The sequence below is a fragment of the Dermacentor albipictus genome, chromosome 6 (assembly GCF_038994185.2).
Source record: "Dermacentor albipictus isolate Rhodes 1998 colony chromosome 6, USDA_Dalb.pri_finalv2, whole genome shotgun sequence".
Taxonomy (NCBI): Eukaryota; Metazoa; Arthropoda; class Arachnida; order Ixodida; family Ixodidae; genus Dermacentor; species Dermacentor albipictus.
In genome coordinates, this window is record NC_091826.1 from 34,807,234 (window position 1) to 34,819,584 (window position 12,351).

Genomic DNA, 12,351 nt, shown 5'->3' on the forward strand with positions numbered 1-12,351 from the left:
AACAACCGAGTATGCGCGCGACGCCATCGCCCTCGCCGATCATGCACGCCAGCTTGCCCGTGCTCGACTGACGGACTCGCAAACCAAGCAGCAGCGTCAGTACAACGCCCGCCACCGTGACGTACAGTTTTCGCCTGGTGCACTCGTGCTCCTGTGGTCGCCCTGTCGTCACGTTGGACTTTCCGAAAAGCTCCTTTCGCGATACACAGGGCCCTACCGCGTGCTTCGCCAGGTGACGCCTGTGACTTATGAAATTGCTCCTCTGAGCTCAACCTCGTGATCTACTCTGGCGTCCAGTGATGTCGTGCACGTCAGTAGGCTCAAGAGCTACTACACTGCTTCCGAGTCCAGCCTTTAGTCGCTCCGGGACGGCGCTTTTGCCGCCGGGGGTAATGCTACGGGGTAGTATTCCCACTGACGAAGAGCCGCGCAGGAAGAAGACGAAGATTGGAAGCTAGCGCGGGCTGTTGCCTCTTGGTCAACTGCGGCGTATTGCCTTGTAAATATACTTGTAAATAGCTTTTCGTCGGTGTCTTCCTACGTAACAATATGTACACCACAAAGAGAATGAAGTCATTGTCAAGGAGGTGGGACAAAACAATGGCCTGATACGGAAGGGCGTATGTGAGTCGGCTAATTACGAATGCGTGAACCAGGCTGATGGTCTCTCCCTTAGTTAGGCCGTCTCTGCTTCTTGCCACTCTCCTTATCATTCTGGCCACGTTTCCTGTGACCGCCTTTAGTTTTTGTAGGGTGTGAGATGTTCCAGCATTCTGCTGTATCCACATCCCCAATATTGTGAGTGTCTCCACTTCACGAATAGGCACCCCGTCGAGAGTCAAAGTGAGCGGCACCCAGTCCTCCTTTCTTGCGTACTTCGCACGCACCCGAATGAATTCCGATTTTTCGGGTGCGCATGCCATGTCCGCCGCCCTCGCGTATTCCACGACTGCGTCTATGGCCTTTTGAAGGGTTTCTTGCTTGTCCCCGTAGGACCCCTGGTGAGCCCAGAACGTGATATCATCGGCATATATCGCACAACCGAGATTCGGGTGCTTATCTAGCTCCAGGGCTAGCTTTCTCATCCCTACATTGAATAGCAGTGGAGAGAGTATAGCTCCCTGGGGGGACCTCTGTCGGGACAGTTGAAGGTGTCGGACCTCGTGGAGCCTAATCCGATTGTGGCCGTGCGGTGGCTGAGGAACGAGCGCACGTAGTTATAAATTCGCGATCCACAGTTCACCGCGAATAGCGTGGTGGGAGATGCTGTCGAAGGCCTTTTTGATGTCCAATGCCAGTACAAATTTATCTTCCGACCCTCTGTTGGGGTGCAGGACCTCGTGCTTTAGTAGTAGAAAAATGTCCTGTGCTGACACGTGGGCTCGGAAACCGAACATGTTGGAGGGGAACATGTTGTTTAGCTCTATGTGGTTCGAGAGCCGGACCTGCACAACCTTTTCAAAGAGTTTCCCCGCGCACGACGTTAGGGAGATGGGTCGAAGGTTGTTGATGTTACGAGGCTTACCTGGTTTTGGAATAAGAATAATTTTTGCTTCCTTCCATTCTTTTGGAAGGACGCCGTCCTCTGTCCAGACCGTGTCGTTAAAGAATTTGGTCAAGCTCTTTAGCGTGTCATCACTTAGATTGCGAATCATTGCGTTCGTGACCTGATCTACCCCTGGGGTTGTGTTTTTCTTGAAGGAGTGTGCCGCTGCGTAAACCTTCAAAGGTTACGGGGGCGTCCAGTTCCGGTTGGTCCTGACCTTCGTAAACGGGTTTGGTGGATTGCCCGGTCGGTACAGTACCTACGTATATCTCTTTAATTTTGTCTATGATGTCAGCTTCCCGACCTTCAAACTCGTTTTCAAGCAGCTTAAGTGTGCGATTCACGACTGTTTTTGTTCCTCCCGGGTCAATCATACTTCGAAGAATGCGCCATGTTTTCTTTGTAGTCAACGTGCCCCGAAGCGAGTCGCTGAACTGACACCAATTGCTGTCGCTTAGCTTTTGTGCGTATTCGTTAGCTTCCTGCGCTAGCTGAGCTATCCGTATCCTGAGTTTACGATTAAGCTTCTGCCTTTTCCACCTTTTTGTGAGGCCTCTCCGGGCTTCCCAGAGATGCAACAGGTGATGATCCACGGCTGGAGCCTCCGTTGTCGTTTCAATTGTTTTGGTGACCCTAGAGTGAATAACTCGGATCTGCTCGGCCCATTCTCCTACGTCTGTTATGCTGCCGATTGTTTTCTGTTTTTCACGAAATTTGGTCCAGTCGGATAGCCTTGCCTTGCCAATAGCTCTTCGAATCCTGGCTGCATTAACCGATATGCTTAAGATATAGTGATCACTTCCTAGGTTTTCACCTAGGTTCGTCCATCGCGTCTCACTTTCGTTGTTGGTGAACGTGAGGTCGGGGGAAGTGTCCTGGGACACACTGTTCCCGATTCGCGTTGGGAGATCCGGTTGAGTTAGCTGAAAAAGTCCGTAGCGCGTTAAAGTCGCCTAACAATATTAATTTGTCCCTACCTTGAGCGAGTCGCACTGGGTGGCCACCACGTTTCCAAAATCCGCCTGTTGTTCTCTGGGAGAACTATAAACGCTGACAATAATTGTTTTAGGTTTGCCCCTTTTCTGCGGCCAAATCGTGATTATCTGGTGCTGAATAGGTTCCCGGAAAAAATAATTTACGCTAATCGCGACATCCTTCTTGGCAAAGGTGGCTGCTTGAGGGTAGTCAGGGTGAGCATAAAGCTCGTAGCCTTTGAGTTTTTGATTTTGTTTCCCTATTTCCTGAATACAGATAACGTCGGGAGGGATTGGCGCCGATTCTATGTAGTGCGTGAAATTAGCCAATTTAGTGCATAGCGTGCAGCAATTCCATTGCCAGATTTCAATGTGTCCGCTCTTTGTGTTGCTTGCCATATTATCCATGGATATTACTGTCGCTATCAGTGTGCTCTATAGCTTTCGGAGTCCTGGTAGGAGCTCCCGGACTTTGACTGACCCTCTTTCGGGGGACGGCTGCGGCTTTTGTTTGCACATCTTCTACCATTCGTTTGAGTTTGTGTAGCTCTGCGAACATTAGTTGCGTGTTTTGTGCTAACTGTTGCAGCGTTAACGAATGAGTGCTGGACGCGGTACTTTGTTGCAGTGATGTTTGTGGTGGTGATTTGGAAGTGTGGTCCGCAATTTGTATGGGTTGCTGTGATGTGCTGTTGTTTGCCGTGCGCTTAAAAGCTTCAAACTCGGCTCGTAGCTCGGCTAAACTGTTTCGAAGTATTTTGTTTTCTATGGCAAAATGAAAAGAAATAGCATGGCCTAAGCAAATTGTGTAGCATTGGTGATAACTATAGCCGTTACGTCTATAGACATAACAAAATAAATGTGCAGTGTACATGGAAGATAACTGAAAAAGCAGTATCATTTATTCAGAGATGGAAAATACAAATTTCCTCAGAAGGTAGCACAGTAGACAGCGTCGTCGTAAGTACACGTGATATAGTATGAGAGTACACTGTTGTTACACAGTCTGGTCTCTTCTGGTCATAAGCATGGTAAAGGAGGCTCACTTGAAGTAGAGATGTGCGAGCTGGCTACTTGTTCTCATTATTGACTGAAATGATTGGCTGTAGAAAATTGCACAAAAAGGCGCAAGTCCTAAAAATGCTGTCAATAATGTCGAGCATGTTGATTGGCAGTGGTTTGTCTAAAAAATGAAATTCTTTGATACGTCTTATGACTCGCTCAACATGGATCCTAGCGCCAGCTATTTTTCGGGTGGCAATCACGTCACTAGCTGACAATTGGTTCCCCATTTTAAATGGTGGCATGTGGATTTGAATAGATGGTGGAAAAACGCCCTCCAACCTAAAGCCTTTGTCGACCATGACACCGTCCCCCGCATCTAATAAACCCAGTAGGCCCGATTTTTCGACAACTTCGCTATCACTAACATGCCCACCCCACAAATCTGGCACAAATGAAACGTAGCCATCTGGTGTTACCCCAACAAGTGCTTTGAACGTGTTATAATGCTTGTACGAGGAGAAAGTATGCCTCTGTGCCTGTAGTTTTGAAGGTCTTTGGATTCTCACCTCTGTGCAATCAAGGATGACTCTAGTGTTTGAGAAGTCGCTGAATGCCATTGGCATGTGCCTTTTGATCTCTGCTAATGTGGGAAACCTTGTCAATGCTGAGAGCTCTTTATCAAGAAAAATTACCCATGTACAAAAGATGCGACTAAGGCATGACTGAGAAATTCCAAAGATTCGAGCCACTTCCTTGGCACAAACACCAGTCCTGAGCCTATACAGCACCATGAAAAGTTCTTCGCGCTTGGAGAGCTGTCTTTCCTTTGCTTGTGTTTTTCCTCCATCCCAATAAACCATGCGTTCTGCATTTTTTTCAATGTGCTTAAAGAGTGCTTCAAACTGTTCCTTACTTTGCAGTCCTGTATAAAACTTAAAAGACGATTTGTGAATAGTATCCACAGAAAACGTGCAGCGTTTTAGCTTTCTGCATTGCAGTTCTAGGTCCCTGACTTTCCGTTGTAATGCCACATTTTCAGTTAATAGGTGGTCAGTGTTCTCCTCTCTGCTTAAGGGCGTTGGCTCTAGGACCTCCTGTGGCTCAGTGAGCATTGGGGATGTTGCAAGCAGCAAGAGTGCATCAGCTGCTCCTTCCTCGTCGAATGAAGAGTCTGCACCTGCATTTGCATCAACAAATGCAATAAAGTGACGCTATTGCTTTAGACACAATTCATTGAACACTGACATTTACTCTGAGCATTCGCACTTTGTGCGGAGTGCACTACTCTAATGACCTGGTCACCTGAAAGCAAATTATGGATAATTCATATGTCGCAAACGTGCAAGACTCGCAATGAGCAACATAAGGTGAGCCTCAGAAAACATTTCCAGCTGCATAATGTGACAGTGTGCTTGCCATTAGTTCAAAAGCCACTGCTCACCCTGAACACAGGACGTGTCTGGTTCTCCATCACTGTGGCCTTTACAAGTTCCTCCTTGACCTGAAACCTCTGTACCTGTGACGTAAAGTGAGTAATAAAATAGTATGAGTACACACAAAAACGCATGACTCGGATAGGGCATGAAGTGTAGTTCTTAGGGCAAATATCACGTTTCACCACTGCATATATTCCTTTATAGTGTGCCATAGTGCTTGGCGTACATACACAGGTAATGGGGAGGCCAACAGAATGTCAGTTCGCATACGTGTTTTACCCACATAAAGTATATGTACACCTACAAAAATGCCAGAAAATGGCCAGTATGCCCAGAACCGGTGATACCTGCTGTTGGTGGAGCGCCTTTTTTCCTCTTGGAACGCGCCGCGGTACGAACATGGCGGTCGACCGCGTCCTTCTTTCTGAACTGGTCTGTATACACGAACAGCGTCGGTATGAAGTCCGGATGTCTGGGTGACAGTGAAGGTGCCCCTGGAATGTGTCCGTTACACAATAAGACGCGCCACTCGACTCCAGAAAGCGCAGCACGGGAAAATGAGCCATAGTACAAACCGTACAACATCGCTATTCGCTAAACGAACATAAGCTTTCTTCAAGAAATATTACTATACTCGGTGTCGACAAGAATGATGAAACGACAAATAGCAGCGATTGCTAACTAGCACCATCAGCTACTTAAACAGTGCACGCCGTTTCCAAATCTGCCCGGCAGTGCAGGCGCGCTTGGCTCCAACGGATAACTACGCCGACATCACGAGCACTCGCTGAACGCTTATGAAGTAGTAAAAGTGTGCACGGTGTAAAGTTGCTAAAGACTGCGTTCTAGCGGCGGCCGCACAGAGGTGACAGCAAAAAAACAAAGTAAAGCACAACGCGGCGGCCGCACAGAGATGACGACAAAAAAGAATAAAAAAAAATAAAGCACCGCGTTTCACTCGGCCGGCTCGCGCGAGCAAGAGATCGTTTGTTTCGCAAGCTCAAACACATTTGCGTCTTTCTCGAGATTATTCGTATGAGTCAGTAACGACAAAAACAGAGAACTACGTATGTGGATGCATACCTGTCACAAAGTGCTTCCCGCAGAGTCGAGATGCTGCTGACGGCTGCCATGGACGCCCTTGCGCATCTTGCCGCTTCACAGCCCTAATCCAGGCTTCACGGCGCTGTCGATCTCGTTTTACCGACGGAAATCGGAAAAACCGCACTGTCCTGCTGGGACTGTCACGTGAACTGCAGCCGTACGCGACACACGACATTGGCATCGCGCCAAATTTCGATGTCAATATGTTAGGAAGGCCTGCCGTGCGCGCGGCAGCGAGAATAGCGCAGCTGAGAATGCCCCGGCCGTCCGCCGTCTGCTCTAGCGCCTGCCAAATCGCTTCGCTCCTCAGCCGCTAGGGCACTGCGCATGCGCAGTTCGGCGTCGCAAAAGGCGGATTGAGAGGGAAGTGTTTGCTATTATATGGGCCTTAAAGAAGTTTTACTACTGGCATTTTGGTGCCGAGATAAACGTTGTTTCCGACCACAATCCATTGTCGTACCTTACAACTTCGACTCCACACGGGGCAAAATTGACAAGATGGGCGCTGGCTTTACAGCGATATCACGTGTCAGTGCGACATCGGAAGGGTGTCAGTAATGGTAACGCGGATGCTTTGTCCAGGCTTCACAACAGCTCGTGGAAGCCAGCGGAATACTATAGTGCCATGCCAACTGGATGGGCGTGAATGTTCCTGCTCACTTGGCGCTGTATATTGCGGACTTTGCGAGTGCCGATTCAAGACCCAGAGACACTAGAGTGCTCTTACAGTTTGGAACTGCAATCGTGTGCTTAATAGTTTGATGACATGTATTGTGTATTTCTTTTTACTCTCTTCTTGCTTTGTTATTTGAAAGTGTTTGTTGTTGTGATGTAATTAGGCTAGGGTGTGATTAGAATGTTCATTACGTAATCGCGGCAGTGATTTATCGTATCACTGAGCGAAAATCAGCCCAGTATACTCTTTAGGGGGAACGTGTTAGGCCGCTCATCGTCGAACAGGCAGAATTGACGGCGTAGGGCTGCATGATTGTTTTGTATATACTTTTGCAGTGCCGCGAGTTGCCAATGCGTTTTGTGAATGGCGAAGCGTCCACCCCCCAGCGCCTCAGGCGGCAATCGTTTCTGTGGTTGAGGGGTCGGACGGCCCGCGTGGTGTTGGGTGACGAGCCGAGGCGCGCGCCGCCGCGGGGGGCGCGGCGCAGAGGAAAACGGACTCGGAGAAAATGCTTTTACGCGGGCTTTGTTGACATTCCGCCGATGGTCATAATAGGGCCACGCGGACAAAGCTCGAGCGGACAAAGGTTGTATACGCGACGTTGTGGCGCCGGCTCTTGAGTCCCCTGCTAATTAGAGACGCAGCTGCCAGCAAGGTTGACCACGTCTGGCGCGTACGGAGCGGGGGGTTCACCCCCCTACGCATTCGGACGGCAGCCACGTGCATCTTGTTTTGAGCGCTGGGGAGAGCCCGCTTTGTGTCGTGTTACAGCATGCAGTGCGCGCCGTAGAGAGGGGCGCGGCGTCGTTTGAAGAGCACCCGAGTCCGGATGCCGCCAGCGGTAATTAGTTTTCTACCAGGAAAAACCTTGAGGGGGGGACTACGGTACGCGGTGTTGGGACACCAGCGCCCGAGCCACCCTTGCTGGCTAGAAACGCCGCTGAGGTGCGAGATGGCCTCAATAAATCATGCAGGCCTGGCGTGTTTGACGAGGCCGTCACTGACCACGTGGAAATAGGAGGGGGAGAAGAAGATGTGGGAAGAGGGAAAACAGGGTAGTTTTCCAATAGACTCACTTATGAGAGTAAGCCCATCCCTTTGGGTCGTGGCTTAAGAAACTGTCAACTCTCATTGGCAATTGCTTCCGTGGGATGGGCTAACGACCCTGCCGCCCTTTTTCTTTGTCTCTTTCCCCTATAACAACCGAGACGAGGTGCTTGTTCCTCAGTCTAGGCTGTAATCACTAAACCTGATAGAACAGTAAGACTCCGTACGATGCAACGCTAGTCTGGGCCGTAACCACTTAGTGGTAGAACAGTGAGACTCGGTTGGTCGTATGTAGTGACAGTTGTCCTAGGCTCTAACTTAAGAAAAAGTAGAAGAGTAAGGCGCTGTTTACTTGTGTGTTTAGTATCAGTGTTCTTTTGCTAACTCTGTATTTGACTGTGTAAATATTTCCGTTGCAATATATCTTCAAGTTTTGTTACCTCCAACCTGCCTCCTGCTTCATCAACGCCGATAAACACCTTGAAGAGACTTGGGTCGACTTCAAGGAGAAAAGAACAATCATTAAGCAAGAAACTTAACTGATGGTATGGTTGATATTGTCGACTTGCTGTAGCTGCTTGGCAAGGCCAATCATGACTAAGTTAAAGAGCATGGGAGAGATAACGGAACCTTGCGGGGTGCCTTTGCTGCCAAGGGGAAGCTGGTCTGATCGTAAATCCCCGGCCGAGAGGGTAGCCGTGCGATTGGAGAGAAAGTCACGGATGTAATTGTAGGCTCGCTCTCCCAGCTGGAGGTTGGAGACCTGATCAAGGATAGCTGCATGGGAAATGTTATCAAAGGCTTGAGTGAGGTCGAGTCCGAGAATGGCTTTCATGTTACGAGAACGATCGTTGAGCACTTGATGTTTGAGCTGCAACATAGCGTCTTGAGTAGAAAGGTGAGGGCGAAATCCAATGATGGTGTGGGGATAGAGAGAGTTGTCCTCGAGGTGACTGTTGATGCGTGCTAAGAAGGCGTGTTCCATCACCTTGCCTACGCATGAAGTGAGGGAGATGGGCCTTAAGTTATTGAGGCTAGATGGTTTGCCAGGCTTTGGGATTAAGATAACGTTGGCAGTCTTCCAGGCGGCTGGAAGGGCACCACTGCGCCAGCAATCGTTGATGTAGTCAGTCAGATGGGACACGGACTCGTCATCGAGATTGCGAAGGCTTTTGTTAGTGACCCCGTCTGGCCCTGGAGCAGAACGACCGTTAAGCTTGCGTAGAGCGGCGTGTATTTCAGATACGCTGAAATCGGCGTCTAGTGTTGGGTTGGGTCTACCGATGTAATTGCTGTGTGGACTGACTTGTCCCCTGGAGATATATCTGGTGCAGAGGTAGTCAAGCACCTGTTGTGGACCTTGCTTAAGGGTCTCCGTATAAAGGAGCTTCTGCAGCCGATCCTGTTGGGTGGTGCGGGTGGTGGTATTATCAAGCAGATGTTTGAGGAGTTGCCACGAGGAAGGGCGATGAAGTTGTCCATCCACCGTGTTACACAGCTCAGTCCATTGTTGCCGGCTGAGGATTTGGCAATGCTCCTCGATGGCTGTGTTCAGTTTCGAGATCTTGCTTCTGAGGCGACGGTTTAGGCGCTGCCCCTTCCATCGAGCTAGGATGGAGGCTTTAGCCTCCAGAAGATGGGCGAGGCGGCTATCCATGCGTTCAACTGAGGCATCTGTAGTTACCACCCGAGTGGCCGTTTGAACATCAGTGCGTAGAGCTTGCATCCAGGTGTTAATGTCGGTAATGCCTTCTGCTGAGGTAGAACCTATGCGTATTTTTCGAAAAACATCCCAGTCGGTAATGGTGAATTCTTTAGTGGGGGCAGGGGCGGCAGCGAGTTGGGGTAAAGAGAGAGCAAGGATATAATGGTCGCTGCCCAGGTCTTGCTGGGTATTGGTCCAGTGTGCATTGGTGATATGTTTGATGAAGGTGAGGTCGGGGGTAGAGTCCCGGGTAGTGGAAGTACCGAGGCGTGTAGGAAAGGAGGGATCCGTGATGAGCGTAAGGCCTAAGTCGTGGTAATCTTGCCAGAGGTTGCGAGCTGCAGCTTCCGTGCGAACGTAGCCCCAGCCTGTATGGGCGAGGTTGAAATCACCGCCGATGAGTAGGGGGTGCGCTCCAGCTACGTGAAGAGCCTTCTTAAAGAGGGTGAGGAAGCGACACCTTGCTTTATCCTTGGGGCTATTGTATATGTTCAGAAGGAAGATGCATTCTTTCCGTTTACGATTGGGAATTAATTCGAGGAATAGATGTTCGATGTGAGGACTATTGAGATCATGTTCAATAACAGGAATACGACGCCGTACTAGGGTGGAGACCCGGCGAAGAGGGTGGGTGGTATGGAAGGTTTGATAACCGGGGAGCGTGGTCGGGGCGTTGTTGGTTTCTTGAAGTAGGATAGCATCCGGGCGGCGGGTATGTTGGCGTAGGTATTGATTGAGCACTGGTTGTTTTTGATGAAAGCCTCGGCAGTTCCACTGCCAAATGAGGGCGTCTTGATTAGTGTGAGCCACGGTGGGAGATGGTGGATGTCGCCATCGGCGTACCGGAAGGGTCGCAGACGGGGGCGGCATGGCTAGGAGGCGTGAGAATATGAGTTTCCAGGTTGGTCACGCGTTGGACAATACCAATGAAGGCTTGCTGGATGGAGTCCAGAGCATGTTGGAAAGTGCTAATAGTTGTTTGAAGTGAGATGAGCATGTCTTTAACTTCAGAGCGGACCTGTCCCGTGGCTCCATCTTGCAGGGCTCTCTTCTTGGGGGCGGGAGTCGAGGGGGCCTCCTGACTAGCGGCAGGGACGTTCTGTGCGATAGGTGTAGGGGCTGGTGTTTGGGACTGTTTGAGGTCTCTAACCTCCTGCGAGAGTTTAGTTAGGAGATCACGTAGGATGGCGTTCTCGCGCTTAAGCTGAGCTATTTCTGGGTTTTCTGGTGAAAGAGGAGGGTAGGTGACTTGTGTGTTGTCGATCTTACGACCCTCTCGCGAGGTGCCCATGAGAGCGTCTGCGAAGCTCACCTTGCTGTTGTTGGTAGATGTGATGCGTGAAGCCGATGCAGACCGGGATCTTGAGCGTTGTTGCCTGGATCGAGATGGAGTTCTGGAGCGGGAACGGCTCCCCCTTGACGGTGTGCGGGAGCGTGGCCTGGTTCTGGTGCTGAGGGTGGAGGGGCCGGCTTGTTTATAGGTGGCTTGGCTGGTTGTTCGTCGTTCTCCGATACGCTTGCGGATGACGTACGGGGTTTTATATCGAGCGGCACAGCTTTTGTCCGCGGTGAGATGGGGACCACCACAGAGCGAGCACTTAGGGTTACAGTTATGGTCGGCGGGGGGGTTGCGGACACCGCAGCCCCGGCATATCTTGTTATTTGGGTAGGGACAAACGTCCATACGGTGTCCGAGGCGGCCACACTGGTAACAAATGTCAATTTGCTTCCGATATAGCGAACATGGGAGTAACGTGGAACCGTAGCAGACCTGATAAGGCACATCCAGTCCGTCAAAAGCGACGATCACTGTTGTAGTTGAAGCGATGCGCTTGGCTGCCAAGGCTGTCGGGTTTCGGGCAGTGACAATTTTGTTGTGGATCTGCTGGGGAGTCTCCGTGAGTGGGATCCCACGGATGACCCCTTTCGTCGTGTGCTCAGCTGCGGTTTCGTATGCATTGACCTCGTGGTTGACGCCGTTCACATGGATAGAGCGGATGCGAGCGTACCGGTCTGCATGGTCCGGGCGAGGTGTACTGACGACAACGATGTTTTGTTGCGTATTCGGGCAGACAGTGTCTTCTGAGCTTTCTTCGTCCGTGAGGTTCGCTGCTCGGAGAATTGCGGTGGTTACCACGGGACTGCCGATCTTGGCTATATGAAGGGCGCCCTTGGGGCGGATGACAATCTTGATGTCCTCCGTCGGAAGCGGCGGCATGCGGCCCGCCTTCAAAACTTGAGCTTTAACGGGCTGCCTCGCCCGAGAGCGGGGCCGGCTACTTGGGGCTTGAGATGATCCATTGGCCTGGGTCAAGTTGTCGGTGCCGCGTTTTGAGCGGCGGGATCGTGCAGTGACCCAGCCAGACTGGGCGGTCACTTCATCTGGCGAAATATCCTGGCCGGCGACCTGGATCTCCATAGCGAAGACAGAGGTGCGGGATCACTCTGGTAGGAGATGTAAACGCCGCGCGCCGAGGCGCGACACGCCGCCGAGACCCAATCGGTGCAGTCGGAGGCTGAACGACCGGCCAGCTAGGCTTAGCGCGGCGGCGACGTGGCGGGTGGAGAAAAGGTGCGGTTCCCAGGAAAATGGAATGTCCCACCTGAAAGCGAGGTGTCCACAGAGTCCGGAGAACTTCAAGAATTGTTTGGTGAAAACTTTAGGTCGCTAAGCACAGAGAAATCCGCGATAACATTTGAGAAAGCCGGAGCCGACATGAAAACATCCGCACTCCTCGGCCTCTTCTTCTTCCCTCTCGTATGTGGATTCTCCTTCGAGCGAAACTGCCAGTTTTTTCGAATGACAATCGGTGAAATTGGTGAGCTTGTTTAGAACTGATAATTCCTCTCCCGTATCG

At 50.7% G+C, this 12,351-nt stretch overlaps 2 protein-coding genes across 2 annotated transcripts in view; one reads left to right on the forward strand and one right to left on the reverse strand.

The window, feature by feature from the left end:
• The window catches only part of LOC139060983 (uncharacterized), a 149,609-nt gene that overhangs the window by 40,055 nt on the left and 97,203 nt on the right, over positions 1–12,351 (forward strand). The gene's annotated exons all lie outside the window — the stretch shown is intronic.
• Positions 3,401–6,362, reverse strand: LOC139060981 (uncharacterized). Its single transcript, XM_070540345.1, has 4 exons — positions 6,045–6,362; positions 5,309–5,455; positions 4,967–5,041; positions 3,401–4,702 (listed from the first exon to the last, which is right to left on the reverse strand). Exons 1-4 carry the CDS (start codon positions 6,244–6,246, stop codon positions 3,591–3,593), a joined length of 1,536 nt encoding a protein of 511 aa, XP_070396446.1. The 5' UTR covers positions 6,247–6,362; the 3' UTR covers positions 3,401–3,590.

Coding starts and splice junctions, on each gene's coding strand:
- LOC139060981 (XM_070540345.1), bottom strand. CDS start 6,246: ATGCCAATGTCGTGTGTCGCGTACGGCTGCAGTTCACGTGACAGTCCC. Junction 5,456..6,044: donor CGGGAAGCACTTTGTGACAG/GTATGCATCCAC, acceptor GACACATTCCAG/GGGCACCTTCACTGTCACCC. Junction 5,042..5,308: donor AGGCGCTCCACCAACAGCAG/GTATCACCGGTT, acceptor TTTACGTCACAG/GTACAGAGGTTTCAGGTCAA.